This window comes from Camellia sinensis, chromosome 3 (genome assembly GCF_055761805.1).
Source record: "Camellia sinensis isolate YWXY chromosome 3, ASM5576180v1, whole genome shotgun sequence".
NCBI lineage: Eukaryota > Viridiplantae > Streptophyta > Magnoliopsida > Ericales > Theaceae > Camellia > Camellia sinensis.
In genome coordinates this window covers 152,414,624-152,432,545 of record NC_138963.1, presented here as the reverse complement: position 1 = coordinate 152,432,545, position 17,922 = coordinate 152,414,624, and the positions used below count along the sequence as shown (strand labels likewise).

The 17,922-nt window shown below is 34.2% G+C and overlaps 1 protein-coding gene across 4 annotated transcripts; it reads left to right on the top strand.

The window, feature by feature from the left end:
• The first annotated feature begins 271 nt into the window (after positions 1-271).
• On the top strand, positions 272-15,029 carry LOC114303235 (protein RETICULATA-RELATED 6, chloroplastic-like). Of its 4 annotated transcripts, none has more exons than XM_082921173.1 (5): positions 272-446; positions 1,527-2,395; positions 3,678-3,900; positions 7,802-7,912; positions 14,599-15,029. In XM_082921173.1, exons 2-3 carry the CDS (start codon positions 1,838-1,840, stop codon positions 3,714-3,716), a joined length of 597 nt encoding a protein of 198 aa, XP_082777299.1. In that variant the 5' UTR covers positions 272-446; positions 1,527-1,837; the 3' UTR covers positions 3,717-3,900; positions 7,802-7,912; positions 14,599-15,029. The 4 variants fall into 4 exon arrangements, with proteins under 4 accessions (XP_082777299.1, XP_082777298.1, XP_082777297.1 ...); XM_082921172.1 differs by lacking the exon at positions 14,599-15,029 and adding an exon at positions 8,379-8,697; XM_082921171.1 differs by lacking the exon at positions 14,599-15,029 and having other exon boundaries at positions 7,802-8,697.
• Positions 15,030-17,922: the final 2,893 nt, after the last annotated feature.

Sequence of the window (17,922 nt, the reverse complement as noted above, 5' to 3'; positions counted from 1 at the left end):
GCCCCCTGGACCCCCGCGAGCTGACCGGGCAGCTCGATCCCCGTCATAATCAGCGAAGTGGCAATCTTGAAAGCATTAGCATCACAAACTTCTCTGAAAAGCACAATTCGGGTTGGATTCGCATCTAAACGCTCATAGCCTCACTGAAATAAAAGTGCGAAAAGAAATACAACTGAAAGGAGTTTTGTCAAACGGGATTGCCAAGAAATAAAACCTAACAGTTGAGATTTAAAAACTCATTTTAAATCATTTTGCTTCCACATTCCAAACTTTTCAAACAGGAAGAGGAATGAAAAAAGAAAGAACAGCAGGAACAGGACAGAGACAAAGAGGCAGTGTAAAATCAGCCAAAACTCATTACCCCATATGAACAAACTGTCCTGAAGAACGTGTGTACACCTATCAGGCTCTAACACAATTGTTGATGTAGAACACAATAAGTAAAGGTACAAATTGGAGATTTTCACATGGGCATGCTTCGAACTTTACTATGTAATGGTTAATTTTGAGTATTTATGTTTAGTTTCAAGTCATTACATTCTGGTCACTTTTAAATTGGCATGTGATATAGTAAGTACACAGGCATGTTCTTGGTCAACCAAATCATTTAATGCGCACATGTGGTATATAATGTGGGTCGAGGATTGTGTTACAGGTCAAGTTTTCCACTTTTGGGATACTAATCTTAGTAGAAGTAGGAGTTTAGCAACCTAAACATAGCAACACTTATTCTTCAACTCAGTAGAGTGGATTTTGATAATTAAAGATTGTGCTATTTTGTGATACAACCTAACCTTGGAGAGTAATTCCTAAAGAATCAAAGTGGGATTCCCATAAGATCCTTCTCTTTCTTCTTCCTTTTCTTCTGTCTTTAATTCTCTGCTATTGGATTCTGTTATTTCAATCACAAACCTGCCTTAGTTTCTTTCTTTTGTTTCATTCCAAAGCCTATATTCCATGAGCTAATCCTTTCCTTACTAAATTTGGACTTCAAATCGACTCCAAAACCCAGAAGTTCTTTTTTCCTAAAATTTCCACACAGCATTCTGAAATTCCTGCAATCTCTCACTCTCAAATAAAGCCAAACTCCAGTCACTTCTCCCCTAAATTTAGGTTTAGATATAACACGTCTTGAGACTTAAGCCTAGAGTGTGATGATTTGAACTAGAGAGAAAAAGTTTTTTTATTTTATTTTTTTAAATCTGGCAAGAGAAAGAATGACAATCAAAAGATATGTCTGAATTGGCTATCAAAGCTGTAACAATTACTTGATTGAAAACAATGGTTTTATGAATTAAGGGAATGGCATTTTTCTTTATTCAAAGGAAAAATGTCTTGGAACTAGAGATGAAATTATTATTAATAATATGTTCATGGTTTTCTTTTTCCGAAAAGAAGATTCAATGTGATATTGGCATATCATATAGCCTAATCTTCCAGAACAATATTTTATGCCATTATTGAAGGTGAAATTGGCAAGGGAGTTTTTATATGATGGACTGAATATTTTGATGTGTTCTTATCAGGACCTTCAAAACGGACTTGATCTTGGTGTGGTATCCCCGGAAGTCCTGCAGAATTATTTTGATCTGGAGCAATATCCTTTTATTTCAGAACTAACTCATTGATTCCAGGTATGCTTGGTTTTGGCAATTTCTTTTGTGTGTGATTTAAAGGCTGTTGACCTTAAACCTATTCCATCATTTATTTTAGTCAGTTTACAATATGTGCACGTGGAACCCTCACTATTCACTTATCTACTTGGTGATTAAGCAATTAATAAACATAGATAAAGTACAATCGACTAGGGACTCAAAGTTGAGCATCAAACGCCTTGATGTTGCAGGGATTCAGGGAGAGATTATTGGCAGATCCCAAATTTTTACATAGACTAGCTATAGAAGAAGCTATATCAATTACAACTACTTTCTTAGCACAGTATGAAAGGCGTAAAGAAAATTTCTTTGAAGAGCTTGACTATGTTATTACGGATACTGTCAGGGGATCAGTTGTTGATTTTTTCACTGTATGGCTTCCTGCTCCAACCTTGTCTTTCCTTTCAATTGGAGATACAATAGATACACCAGACAGCATGGAAGCATTAAAGGGCTTACTTGGTTCCATACTCGATAATGCATTTCAAAAGAATATTGCTGGGAACGACTGGAATGTGAATCATAGAGTTGCATCAGTACTTTTCGGCGGTTTGAAGCTTGCCGGTGTTGGATTTATTTCCAGCATTGGCACTGTAGTTGCCTCAAATATTTTGTATGCAATACGCAAATTACTGAATCCAGCACTAGACACCAAACAACGGATTAAAAGATCACCAATACTTAAAACAGTAGTTTTGTATGAGGGCTTTTTGGGAACTCCATCAAATCTCCAGTATCAGGTAGAGCAAGTAGCATTAGCTATAATTATTTTCTTTTCCCATTTTTTTTTAATTCTATTTTTCCCTGAAGCCATTTATGATTTCTATATTCTATTTCTTGTTTTCTCAATAAAAGGTGTCAAAGGTAGATTTAATTAGTATTGACTATTGACAGCATGGTTTATGGCATCCAAAACATTGTGGGCTTCCATTCTCTTGGACATGAATGCATCCACTGAAAATGGTCGTACTTAAAGAATATGTTCTTAGAAATAACCTAAGGGGATGATCCTAATCAATAAGTAGTCAGTCAAGAAAAAAGTTTAATAGGTTGACTAGCTAGTATGCATATGATTAATATTTTGTGCTTGGATTATCAGTAGGCATAGACTTATAAATAATGGATCCTTGAATATTTTCGTTCCATCTTACCTACGTAAATTTAGAACCTTAAGTGCTTTTGAGCTGCTTCAAGCTTTCCATTTCATATTTTGATGTTTGCAGGTTGTTGCCCTTAATTTTGGGGATTTCTATGACATGCAGTATGTTAAAATGTATAATATCTTCATGGTGCAACTTCATATACTTAAATTGTTTATTAAAGTCCAGTTTAGAATGTTGGATTTAATTTTGTGGAATTTTTTTGGACTTTTTAATTCTTCTTTATTTGTTGTTTCATTTATGCTTTGGTGTTCTGTAGGCCATTCTTCCTCCCAATACAAACATCCTTGGTGCTTATGGTTGAGGATACTCTGAACCTTTGAGTCTAACAAACAACTAAATTGGGGTGAATATTTGGGTGGGGTCTAAAAGTGGGTTTGGTTAATCTTTATTGTTTTTTAGTCTTTGCATGGTTGAAGTTTGGATTGTGGTAAAATCATATTTTTTCTTTCTTTTTTTTTTTTTTTATGATCATGATCCATATTAGCTTTTGAGCAAGAAGCGTGGAGTTTTGATGTGACAAGGGATGTCACCTGATGTTAGAAATTTGTGCAACTAGGACCTCGATCGACTTGTTTTATATGCTTGTGAACATACTAGTGTTACAGCTTTAACTTGTTGGCACCATGTTAGAGTGGTGAAGTCTAGGTTTTGCTTTTTTTTCTTTTTTAAATGAGCTACACAATTGGCCCAAGTCTGTTTGATCTGTTTTGTTATGTTAATGGGGGGTCCTAAGCTATGAATTTCTGTTATACTGATGACTGGCCTTTATGAATTTCTTGTCTAATTTTCTGTTTCAATCTATCTGTATCGAATGTTTGATTTACTATTTTCAATTTATTTGTGCATGTTGAATTGACAGATGCCATTTCCTGGTATTGTTGATGGTCTTGGTTCATAACTGTTGCAATGACGGCAGCTCTTTGGTGGTCCAATGTCAAAGTTCAGATTGTTAATGATCTGCCATATGGCTAAGCCTGAAGAGGTTCTGATTATTGAGGATGAAAATGGGACTATTGTCCGTGAAACTATGAAGGACAATGATGTCCGCGTTCAATATAAGGTGTTAAATCTATACTTGGCAGGTATGGAATCCAATCTCTCTATGGAAGCCTTATGAAATGGATAGTTAACCTGTCTTTTTCTTTTTTCCTTTTTTAATATTTAATATATGTGGTTAGCCTCTTTTATATTGTTAGACTCTCACTTCAGAGAATGTATGTTCAAAGCAGTGATGTGATACTATATAGTGTAATTTGGGGTTGAGTAAATTGAAATCAGTGTTTGAAGCTTTATGGGTAGAAGAAAGACGTAATATTGCATGTGTAACAAAAAAAATTAACAAAGATGATCCTATACACTTTCTTTTGCATATTTTTATTTTAAAAATACCTGAATTTCACAAATGTTCAATACATCTTAACTTTTTTGGCAATGGGAATTCCTAATTGTTGCAGAGGAAATGTTAATGTGATTACCTGTTCATTTGTTTAGTTTAGCAAGTAAAAACAATTTTCTAGGACTTTTATGAAGCGTTGAAGCAGTTTTTGGCAAGTATTATCAACTCTTTTTCAATATTCTGACCCTTTAAAACAGGGTTGTTGGCCTCTCTTGCAATTGTCAAGAATCACCCAAGTTTTTCATTTTGGTTGCTAATTATGAATAAACATCCTGAATTCTACAATGCGTAACAGATCAAGAAAAGCTATCTTTTTTTTATTTTACGGGTTTTTAAAATTTATTATTGGGAATCATCCTCTCCAAAAAAAGTGGGGAAGACTAGCGAGAGCCTCGTGCACTAGGATCCTTTGTATTTTATTATTTATGTTTGGTTTCTTTGTCTCTGTTTCTCCTTTAGTTGCTATTTCTAATTTAAACTACAATGTCGCAGATCATGAGGGAAACACTTATCTATTTGTCACACCTTGACCACAAAGATACCAAAAAGGAAGTATTGGTTAACAATTGCCCTTGTTGTTCACCTTTTTTACTGTGCTGCAATATCTCCTAGATAGATAGATATATAATGGTTGTGCCCGTATGAATATGTATTCTCATGCCAATAGCATGAAAAGCTGACACTATATTTGTAAGAATTTATGTATTATTGATTGATCTGTCTTGATGTTATGTTTTGGATTACAAATTACAACTTCTATAAATAGAAAAGAAAGTGGTAGTAGGTGTAGTGTAGTGGAGGTGGTAGGTGAAGTGGGTGCTAGTGGAGATGGTAGGTGTGGAGAGAAATTCTAACAGCCCCCCGCAAACTCAAGGAGGATAGGAACTAACCAACTTGAGTTTGGAGAGAGTTTACAAAACAAGAAAATACATAAAAATAAAAAAAAAGAAAATACATAAAAATAAAAATAAAAAAGATAGGGGACACTGTATGGTCGTGTCAGACCGTTGGTGAAGATACTGAAAGGTGGTGCCATAACGTGGTAGAGGACACTGGATGGGTGTGCCATAACGGTGTAGAGGACACTGGATGGTGGTGTCATAACGTGGTAGAGGACACTGGATGGGCGTGCCATAACGGTGTAGAGGACACTGGATGGTTGTGGTAGACCGCTGTAGCAGATAAAGTCTGGACAGTTGACGAGGTTACACTGGACCGATGGAGAAGCTAACCGGAATCAATGTCGGGACAGTTTATAGGGTCATGTCGGACCGTTGGAAAAGTTGCACCCTCAAAAGGTGTGCCCAATTTTTCAAAAGGCGTGCCATCAAAAGGCGTGCCCACTTTATCAAAAGATGTGCCATGAAAAGGCGTGCCAATTTGTCCGGCGGCAAAAGGCGCGCGATGCGCGTGGCTGGCCCTGGCTATTTAAAACAAGGTTGAGGCGAAGGCTGTGCATACTAGCCTGAAACCTCTGAACGCTCGGAGAGCTTGTCTCTGCAAATCTTGAAACACCCGGAAACCAACCCTTCTCTGAAACACTTAGCAACTCAGAAACATGGCCTCTTCTTCCCGTCCAGCTACCCAGAACCTGCTCACGCTCTTTCCAGAACTGAACGAGCCCACAAGAGAAATAACTGGTGCGGTGGCCAGTGAACCGCAACCAAACACCTCTGGTTTTGCTCCATTGAACTTTCCGATGCGGTCGGTGGAGCAAAAAATGGCGATGCAAACTGATATTGAGGCTAATCAGTATACTCTGAAGTCGTGCGTGGAAACCATGACGGCGGTCACAAATTTGTCGAACCGGCTGCAGAGTAGGACAAATGAGGTGCAGCATTTAAACTCCCAGCTGGCTCTGCTCCAACGCATGTATAAGGATGCGCGAGCAGAGATAAGCGTGCTAAGGGCAGAAAACAAGGAGCTGAAGCGGAAGGCCACCGTGATGTTCCGATTTGGAGGGCCACCATATGCGGCAGTGGAGGAGCAGGGAGTAAATGTGCTCGGTGGCGGAGGAAATCCGGAGGCAACATCGTCAAGGGCCGTCCAAGACGGAGGCAAGAAGAAGAGACCTGCAGCAGAGTAGAGAAGAAAAATTCCAATGTGGATGTGGGTGTTTTTTTTTTTTTTTTTTTTTTTTTTTTTTTTTTTGTATGGTGATCGGGGTGAGCCCCGACATGAATAAAATGAGATTGAGTTTGGTGGGCAGTTCATCTGCGTCGTGGGTTTTTTTTTTTTTTTTTTTTTTTTTTTTTTTTTTGGTGTTAAAGACATAATAATGAAAAAAAAATAAAAAACAGAGGAAAAATAAAGGGAAAGAGTGGGTCACGTGGGTGTGTTGGCCACGGTTAAAGTAATAAAAAAAAATAAAATAATAAAATAAAAAAAAAAGAAAAAAGAAAAGGGAAGATGCAAATAAAAAAAGAGGAAAAATAAAGGGAAAGAGTGGGTCACGTGGGTGTGTTGGATAATATCAATCAAGAAAAACAGATATAATATATATATATATATATATAGAAAAGAAAGAAAGTTGGCAAAATAGTGGGTGGATTCTTTTCAAAAGAAGGATTAAAATAAATATAAAAAAAGAAAAGAAAAGAAAGTGGAGTGTGTTAAAGAAAAGACATCATTCATGTTGGTGCATTTTTCATTGGCCGACTTGATAGTAGGCTGGTTTTGTTTGAGTGTTTGATGGGTCCCTCCACATGGACGAAGAAGTGGTAACAGCAACATCCATTGCCACTGTTAAGGAAGAGAGAGAGATAGCGACTGAAGAGAGGAGAGAAGGGGTTTGTTTCATGGCATAGCGAACGCCGGCGTGAGCGGCGAGGTGGAGGATGTGGGTGCCGACGAAGCCGGCGGCGCCTGTGACGAGGATGGAGAAGCCGTGGGTCGATGTCGCCATTGATGAACAAATATGTGTGAGGCAGAGAAGAGTTCAGAAATGGATTTGTGGTGCTGGATTGGAGACCGGCGTTGCCGAAGGAGTACCTGTACAACCAATCTTGCAAGGTCGTCAGGCTAATACACTTGACCATGATGGGTACCGTATAGCAGAAAGGGGAGGAGTGAAGGTATGTGTAAAAAATTCCAGCGGGCAGCAATGGCAAAGTTGTCGGCCGGCTGCCCGCCGGTGACAAATAAATACAGGCTTAAATCTTATAGCTCTGATACCATGTAAGAATTTATGTATTATTGATTGATCTGTCTTGATGTTATGTTTTGGATTACAAATTACAACTTCTATAAATAGAAAAGAAAGTGGTAGTAGGTGTAGTGTAGTGGAGGTGGTAGGTGAAGTGGGTGCTAGTGGAGATGGTAGGTGTGGAGAGAAATTCTAACAATATTGTTTGATTATGTGTTGGTTTTCTGCCTTTATGTGGATATGCCTGGATATAAAAATAATATGATCAAACAAAACTCAAAATACTTTGGAGTTCAGATTATTGTTGGTTATTCACTCAGCAATTCGTGGCTATGCTTTTTCAAGTAGGAAGTTGTGCGTTACTGTGCTTTTAATAGTGATTTATCGGACTATGCCATCTAGTTACATGTAAATGTTTCTTTCCTTCCTGGGATGATAATAGATGCTGAAGAAATTGAATAAACAACTGAGTGGCGAGCATTGGACATGGAACAACTTAAACACATTATGTTGGGCAATAGGATCTATATCTAGGTCCATGATGGAGGAGCAGGTACGCTTCATTTAATGTTTGAGCATGTTTCTCCTAAATAACATATTTTTTTAGCATTACAACATATATATGCTATCTTGGTTAATGTGGCAGTTTATGTTATGATTTTAATGAGTATGTAACTTTCTGGGTTTACTTTGTTTACTGAAGTGGAGGCATTATTGATAGCTAATATGCATGCCACTATTTGTTTTAATAATATGGATTGCTATTGTGCCGAGACAATATCCTGACAACTGAGGCAATGGCTATTATATGCTCATTTAAGTATTCCATCTTTCTTGTCCTTTACAACGAGGCTGTTTGGTCTATATAATTTGCAAGCTTAGTTCTTGATTATAGACAGATTAATGAATATTTGAAAATATAAAAAATGTTTTGTCGTTGCCACACCAAACATTTCCTTTGTTAATTTTGTTTTTAGGATGTATGTGTCTTCTCATTTTTATTTGTTGGATTTTTCTAGGAAAACAGATTTTTGGTGATGGTGATTCATGATTCGTGATCTATTAAATTTGCGTGAAATCACAAAAGGAAAAGACAACAAAGCATTATTGCAAGTAACATTGTGTAAACAAATTTTTGTGTTAAAGTTGCATCTCCAATTACAAACTTATATATGTACAGTTTTGGATGATATATAACTTTTTGGATAATTTAGAACTTAAGGATAGTCCTTTTGGATGTCTTTGAACTTGCGGTTAGGTTTTGGATGTTTGAAATGTATATATTGACAATTTTTGAATGTTATAATTTATAAATATAGTTTATTTTTATGGTTGAAATAATAGTTTGGTGATTGATTGATATTTTGTGAAGCTTGTTTGTAATATTAGATTGTACAAAACAAGTCAAATAGAACCTGTTGAATTTAAATAAAAAAAAAATGCATATTCTACGGCAATCAAATTAGGTCATTATATGAAATATTCTACAGCATTCCATGTACGCAGTGGTATGTTCTACTTATCTACGGCAGGCTGAGCAAGTTGTTGTATTATATATTTTACGGTGTGCAATCAGTGTTGTAATTTGTCTCACCAAATAATGATGTGCAAAAGTAGTCGTAGAAAAAGTAACAACGATACACAAAATCTGTCGTTAAATAGTTTTTAACGGCGTACTATAGCATGTCGTAGAAAAAGTAATAACGACGTACAAAATCTGTCGTTAAATAGTTTTTAACGGCGTACGAAGCATGTCGTTGAAAGTGAATGACTTTCCATGACTGGTCATAATATGACGTGCGCCTGCACGTCGTATTGCGCGCCGTAAAAACCCTTTTTTGTTGTAGTGCATGAGCATGTGTTGGAAGTGCTTCAAAATTTTCTTCTTGTTCCTTATCCCACATTGATTTCTTATTAGTTTTTTTTTTACACCTTTTATATGTAGACCTTTGTTATTTGGTAAGGGTCAAGAATGTCGGGAAGACTATGTAAACTTTGGGCCATATGTGTGAAATCCATATATATATATATACACGCATGTGTTGTATATGTGAGCTAATACAATATATATATATATATATATTTCTCTCATTGATTTTATGTAGATTCATTTCCTTTTGTAATTGACTATGATTAAGGAATTAACTAGCTGTTTAATATTTCAAGGGAATTTGATTGATTCATAATTTAATGAATTTGTTTGATCAAATCTTTGATTTATTCTTACCTTACTTTCAGACTTGAAATTATATATATATATATATATATACGTATTCCTAGTAGTCTAATATATAGAAAAAGTTCTATTTTTTTCTCTGTTTTTCCCAAACAATTTCTTGGTTTCTTTGGGCTATTTCTTAGACGAGTTCAAGGCTTGCGTGATAAGTGTACACCATCAAGACTCGCCACTGTATCCTAGAGAACTTCCGCTAGTAGCCATTTGCACCCACTGGGGCAAAATTGTTTCTTACGGACAACGAATTGACTTCCGTGCCTTGGTTTCATTCTTTCTCTGTTATTCATTTTGCTTTTATCTTCTAGTATTTATTTTAGTTTGTTAATCAAGCAGAGTTCTTATATATATATATATATATATATATTTTCCAACAATCTTATGAAATGAATTTGCTTGATTACTAAACATGAATTATGTTTCTGTTGTTTCTGTTATTCTTGATATGACCAAACTGGAACCCTTTGATGGAAATCACTGCAAATGCTGGTCTGAAAAAGTTCTATTTTTTCTAGAGTCTCTCAATATTGATTATGTTTTGTTTAATGATCAAAATTCCTAATGATATTTTCAAACCAGCTTGTAGTGAATCTATTCGTTTGTATGAAAAAGATAACAAAATCTGTCACGGTCATGTTCTGAATTTTCTTTCCAAGTCTCTGTTTGATATATATTGTGGTTACAAATCTGCTCAAGAGATTTGGGAATTTTTGAAAAGAAAATATTTAACAAAAGATGCAGGTACAAAGAAGTACGTGGAGAGCAAATTTTTAGACTTCACGATGAATGATGAAATCTGTCATGGATCAAATTCATGAATACCAAAATATAGCCCATGACATTGTGGCCGAAGGAATGAAGTAAGATGACACCTTTCATGCTGCAGCACTTACCAAAAAATTGCCACCATCTTGGAAGGATTACAAAAATTCTCTCACGCACAAGAAAAAAGACCTCAGTTTGGAAGAAGTTATTGTTCTCATTTGCATTGAAGAATCCAACTGGATGAAAGAGAGAAGTAGATATGCTCATGAATTCACATCAAAATCAAATGTGGTGGAGGTGAAAAATGTAGCAAAACAACATAATCATCATCATTCACACTCTGGGAGGAACTTCAACAAAAAAATATTTGATGAAGAACAACAATCATCACAACAATCACAACCACCACCACAATAATCACAACCATAACAATCATTTTAAAAAAAAAATCCGATAGAGTTTTCAAGAAAAAGAAAGGATCTTGCTTCATGTGTGGAAAGATTGGTCATCATGCTTCAAAATGCAACAACCGCAAAGGCAAGGAACCTCACCAACAGAAACCACAATGGAGCTTGACTGAAACTGAAATAATAACAATGGTTGTGTTTGAAGCAAATCTTGTTGCAATATGGTTGAATAAGTGGTAGACACTAGGACTATCGACCATATTTGTAGCAATAGAAATATATTTTCTACATATGAGTTTGTTGGTGATGGTGAACATGTTTACATGGGAAATGCTAGCACAGCTCGCGTGGTTGGTAAGGAAAAAATTCTACTTAAACTCACTTGCAGTAAAACTCTTGCCCTAAATGACACTTCTCATATGCCGAATATGCATAGAAATTTAATTTCTAGATCCTTTCTTAACAAGGCTGGTATTAAATTAGTGTTTGATTCTAATAAACTTGGCTAACTCTTAATGGGGATATTGTGGGAAAGGGATACTATAATGGGCGTTTATTTGTGCTGGATGTTGTCTCTAAAAATGCTAATAAAGTTAGTATTTTCTTTGCTTATATTGTTGAGTCTATTGATTTGTGGCATGCTAGATTAGGGCACGTAAATTATGCACTGGTTAAAAGAATGAGACAATTAAATTTAATTCTAGATTTTAAAAACTATGACACATCCAAGTGTGAAATCTGCGTAGAAGCTAAATTTACTAAGAAACCTTTTAAATCTGTAGAAAGGAATTCAAAAGTCCTAGAGCTTATACATAGTGACTTGGGGGACTTTAAAAATTATATGAGCTGATGAGGTAAAAGATACTACCTAACCTTTGTAGATGATTGTTCAAGATTCACTATATTTGTTAAGAAATAAAGATGAAACAACTAAGCATTTTCAGAAATACAAGGCCGAAGTTGAAAACCAACTAGATAGGAAAATTAAAAGAGTTAGATCTGATCAGGGAGGGGAATATGATAGCAATTAACTTATATTGATATGTGAACCAAATGGCATAATTCATGAAACCACTGCACCATACACTCCTGAACAAAATGGGATAGCAGAAAGGAAAAATAGAATACTTAAGGATATGATGAACGCAATGCTAATTAGCTCTGGACTACCTTCTAATATGTGGAGGGAGGCAATACTTTCAGCATGTCGCATTTTAAATAGAGTTTCACATAAAAGAATGCATAAAATCCCTTACGAACTTTGGAAAAAACATGCACCAAATCTGAAATATCTTAAAGTTTGGGGGTGTTTAGCCAAGGTTGGAATTCCAAGTATTAAAAGAAGTAAAATTGGTCCTAAAATCATAGATTATATTTTTACTGGTTACAATTTGAAAAGTGCTGCCTATAGATTTATTGTAATAAAAGGTAAAAAGGATATTATGAAAGCTAACAATATAATGGAGGCAAAAGATGCATAATTTTTTGAACATATATTTCTTATGAAACAACCAATTCCTAAACAAATTCATGCAGCTATTCGGCCTAGTCATAATACCGAGGAAACATCACAAGATTTAAGACGTTGTAAGAGACCTAGAGTGGAAGCCAGTTTTGGACCAATTTTTGTAACTACATTTATCATTGAAAAGGATCCTAAAACTTATGATGAAGCCATTGAATCCATACATACCATTTTTTGGAAAGATGCTATAAATAGTGAACTGGAATCTATAATAGCCAACCATACTTGGGAACTAGTAGACTTGCCTAAAGATTTAAAACCATAAGCTACAAGTGGGTGTTTAAGAAACAATTAAAAGCTGCTGGATCAATAGATAAATTTAAGGCTAGACTAGTTACTAAAGGCTACACACAAAAGGAGTATAATATTACTTTGACACCTATTCCCCTATAACTAAAATTTCCACTATTAGATTGTTAATTGCAATAGCATCTATACATAAACTAGTTATTCACCAAATGGAAGTAAAAACAACATTTTTAAATGGAGATTTAGAAGAAGAAATTTATATGGATTAACCATAAGGTTTTATAATTCGAGGACAAGTACATAAAGTATGTAGACTTGTAAAATCTTTATGTGATTTAAAACAAGCTCCTAAACAATGACATGAAAAATTTGACAAAACATTAATATCAAATGGATTTGTAATAAACGAGTCTGATAGTTGTGTTTATAACAAATGATTTGGTACTTCTTTTTTATTATATGCTAGTATGTAGATGATATGTTGATTATGGGTACTGATTTATGCGTTGTAAATGAAACCAAGGCTTTTTTATCTTCGAATTTTGGCATGAAAGACTTCATTCAGAGAGGTAGACATTATTTTAGGGATCAAAGTGATCCACGAATCAACTGTTTTAGTGTTGTCACAATCACAATATGTTGAAAAACTCCTCAAAAAATATAATCATTTTGATATTGACCCTATTAAAACCCCATATGATCATAGCCACCATCTTAAAAAGAATAAGGCAAATAGTGTTTCACAATTTGAATATGCCAAAGTCATTGGTAGTGTGATGTATTTAATGAATTGCACTTGCCCAGACATTGCATATGTTGTGAGTAGACTTAGTAGATACACACACAATCCCAACTGTGAACATTTGTACAGCCTTAACTAGACTGCTAAGATATCTGAGAGGTACTGTGAACCTAGGTCTTCACTATACAGGATACCCCGTTGCATTAGAAGGATTTTGTGACGCTAACTGGGTTTCAGATAATGATGAAATTAATTCCACCAGTGGATATGTGTTTACTCTTGGAGGTGGTTCTATATCATGGAAATCATCCAAACAAACTTGTAAAGCCTCTTCTACTATGGAATCTGAATTTGTTGTTCTAGATGTGGCAGGTAATGAAAGTGAATGGCTAAGGAATCTTCTAGCTAATATTCCCTTATGGGAGAATACAGTCCCATCTATCTTATCGCATTGTGATTCACAAGCAGCAAGAGTTTGAGCAAAGAAAAAAAGGGTATAATGGAAAGAAGAGGCACATTCGACTAAGGCACAACTTATAAACAATGGCGTAATAGCTCTTGAATTTCTACAATCAGAGAAGAGCTTGGTAGACCCTCTGACAAAAAGGCTAATTAGAAAAGTGGAATATGATATGTCAAGAGGGATGAGACTTAAGCCCATTGAGTGAATCACTTGTTATGGCAACCCAACCTGTGTGATTGGAGATCCCATGAAGCAGGTTCAATGGGTAAAAACAACCCAGAGAGAGACTCAAGACAGCACTATTATTTGATCGTTCCTTCCTAAGGTGAAAATAGTGCAAGCTGCTAAACTAATTAAGGATGAGCAAATAGTTCTTAATGAACTTATAGCCTGTAAAGGTGGTGTGAAGAGTACACACTTGATGGGTTCACCTATGTGAGTGTGGAGGTGGGGTTGCCTACTATGAGAGTTAAAACTAATTCTCTAGAGTACTCATGAAAGTCCAGATAAAGCACATGGCCTTATTGTGCCAATGCGAGAACTCGTCATGAATACTAGAGGTGTGTGTGCAGCATTGTTAGATCATCCAAAAGGTGGTAAGTTCAAGAATTGAGTCACCTTTCACTTGTGATCCACATTTTGTAAACACTAAGTGTCAATTCAAGTCCACATGACATTGGCATTAATGCATCTCAAGTTAAGCCCATAATTTTTTTTTTTTTTATTTTTTTTTTGCTTCATTATTTACTTAATTTTGAATCATGTGAGGGATTGTTGGAAGTGCTTCAAAAAAAAATTCTTGTTCCTTATCCCACATTCATTTCTTATTAGTTTTCTTATACTTTTTATATGTAGACCTCGGGTAAGAGCCAAGGATGTGGAAGAGACTATGTAAGCTTTGGGCCATATGTGTGAAGTCTAAATATATACATGCACGTGCGTTGGACTTGGACTTGGACTTGGACTTGGCTGGGCACACGTGTGAACTAATAATATATATATATATATATATATATATGTGTGTGTGTGTGTGTGTGTGTGTTTGTGTTTGTGTGTGTGTGTGTTTTCTCTCATTGATTTTTTATAGATTCATTTCCTTTTGTAATTAATCATGATTAAGGAATTAACTAGTCGTTTCATAATTTAATGGATTTTGATTGATTCATAATTCAAGGGATTTGTTTGATCAAATCCTTGATTTATTCTTACCTTACTTTCAGACTTGGAATTATATATATACGTATTCCTAGTAGTCTAATATATAGAAAAAGTTTTCTTTTCTTCTCTATTTTTCCTACACAGTTTCTTGGTGTAACACCCCGAAAAAATAGTGACAAACCAACCCATGATATTTAGTAAAACAAAATATAGACATGTGGAATATTAACCTCCCAAAAACAATTAAAACACCCGAGACTTGTACAAAAAATAATTATAACAATAAACAAAAATTAGACTTCAGCTCTATAGTCCTCTCTAGCTAAGTTTTTGGTAGAGGTATATCATCAGCACCTGAAAACCCAATAGAGATACTTTAACACTTGTATGAAACTTAACGAAGTCATAAGGTGAATACATATACTTATCATTTGCAAAACATTATATTTTTCCATTTCAAAACAATGCAATGCCATCATTATTATATTTCAATTCATGAAAATACACTTTTATACCAGAAAACAAGACAGTGGATACAAAACACTAGGAATCTCTAAGTACGTGTCTGTCAGTATGCTATACAAACACTATTGGTACTAACCGGAAGGATCGGCACCTAACCGTGCAGGTTTCTGGACTTTCACCAAGAACACACAGGCCAAAAATATAAACCACAACCACACCCCCTAACTAGATTCACCAAAGTATACACGTCTTTTTCTCAAAAACAATACATTTTCAATGTTCAAGTATGGAATAATGCTTGATGCAAGATGTATGAAAAATTAGTTTCTATTTAACCTAATCCTCATGTAATTTCTATAACATTCAAAGGTATCCTCCATCGATAGTCCTAACAGATATTTCTACTCAACAGATAATTTTTCAACAACAAATAAAATCTCATAAATTTCAAAATGTGAGCGATAATGAATATCCAACTTCACTCTCATCATCAACAGACATTCTCCATATGTTTTCAAATCCAACATCATTACCTTTTCTTTCATATATGAACATCAATGATTTTTCAAACAAAACCTCATTTATTTTCAAAATCATATTTAAGGAAAGAATTTCCAATACACTCGACAATATACATACTTCCACAATCTATCTCAAGAGTTTATTTGAGAAACCCCTCTTTTACTTTTTAAAAATCAAAGCCTAAATTTAACCCAAAATTCTCAAATCACTAAATCATTTTTAAATAGCAAATAACTAAGCTAAGAATCATACCAAAGGTTGAAGAAATCCCTATCTCAAGTTTAAAAGAGGAAGAAAACAAGAGTTGAAGTTTGATGATGAACTCTACATTTTTCACTAAAGAATTATGGTGGAGAAATCAATGGGTGATGGTGCATTTGAGATTTTAAAACAAGAACTAGCTAGAAAAGGTAAAGAAATTAGGGTTAGAGGTGTTTTAGAGAGAGAGTGAAATGAAAAAGTGATTTAAAAACCCCTTTTCCTGAACTGATATTTGCACAGACTGCTCGAGCGACGAAACTACTGCTCAAGTGTCAAACAGACTAAGTGAGATCGCTAGAGCAACCAAAACACTGTTCGAGCATACAATGACCTTTTCCTAGAAGTTTTGCAGACTGCAAGGACCGTTCAGCGCAAGAAAGACCGTTCAAGTGAAGATACCCTACTCTTAGAAGTTTGCAGACCTCCAAAAATACTAGGAGATCTCAAAGACCGCTCAAGCGAATAAGAAAAAAACTGGACAGCAACTCTTTTGAAAAACCATGGCTCCGTTTGGTGGAGTTTTCAAAATCTAGTTCCACACTCACTTTTGAGTGTGGTGTTTGTTTAGGGTTTTCAAATCATAATTCTACACTCATTTCTCAAAACTCAATTCAAAACATAATCATTACTTTTTAAAACTCATAACCAAACACATAATTCAAAACTCTTTTCAAAACTCCATTCAAATCAATATTTTAAAAATATTTTAATTTTGTTAAGATTTTAAATATTTTAATATTTAAATATGTTACGATTTTTTTAATTTTTTAATTTTTTTAATTTTTTGAATATTTTTAAATATTACGATTTTAATTTTTTAAATTTTAAAATATTTTATAAAAATAAATTCAAACTCTATTTTATAAAAATATTTTTAAATATTTTAATTTTTTTGTTATGTATTTGGTTACGATTTGAGTGTAGAGTTGTGAAAGTAGTATGAAGTTTCGAGTTATGTGTTTGGTTATGAGTTTTAAAAATAATTTTTTAATTGAGTTTTGTTTTATGTGTTTGGTTACGATTTGAGTGTAGAGTTGTTTTTAAATTTAAAATATTAAATTATTAAATTATTTTAATTTTTTAAATATTTTAATTATTTTAATTTTTACGATTTAAAATTTTTGAATATTTATTTTAATTTTTTACTTACTAAATTTTTTAGATTATTTAAATTATTTAAATATTTATGATTTAATTTTCTTGAATATTTATTTTGAAAAAAATTATTTCCTTTGTAGTATTTTCAATTAAAAAATTGATTAATGTTATTTTTTGTTAATAATAAATTTTTTTAATTGAATTTTAAAAAGAGTTTGATTATGAGTGTTGATCAAAATTTTCAATAATGTGAAAGTAATGTGTTTTGTTATGAGTTATAACAATTTGAATTGAGTTTTGAAAACTTTTCAAAACTCATAACCAAACAAATTTTCTTACTTCACATGTCAAATCAAACTTTCAAAACTCAATTCTACACTCAATTCTACACTTTATTCAAAAATCATAACCAAACAAATTTTCTACACTCAAATCATAATTCTAAAACACACAAACTTAAAATACAACTCATATTCTCAAATCATAGTTACAAAGCTCTACCAAACAGAGCCCATAACTTCCAACCTATTTCAAACATAACCATCAACTCAACCCAACTACCAACAAGATAATAAAGGACATAAACAACAATTAAAGGTAAGAAATCCCAAATCTAAGAGTGTGAAATAGTTCGGGTCTAAACCAGAACGGTTATACTTTTTTTCTTTGGGCTCT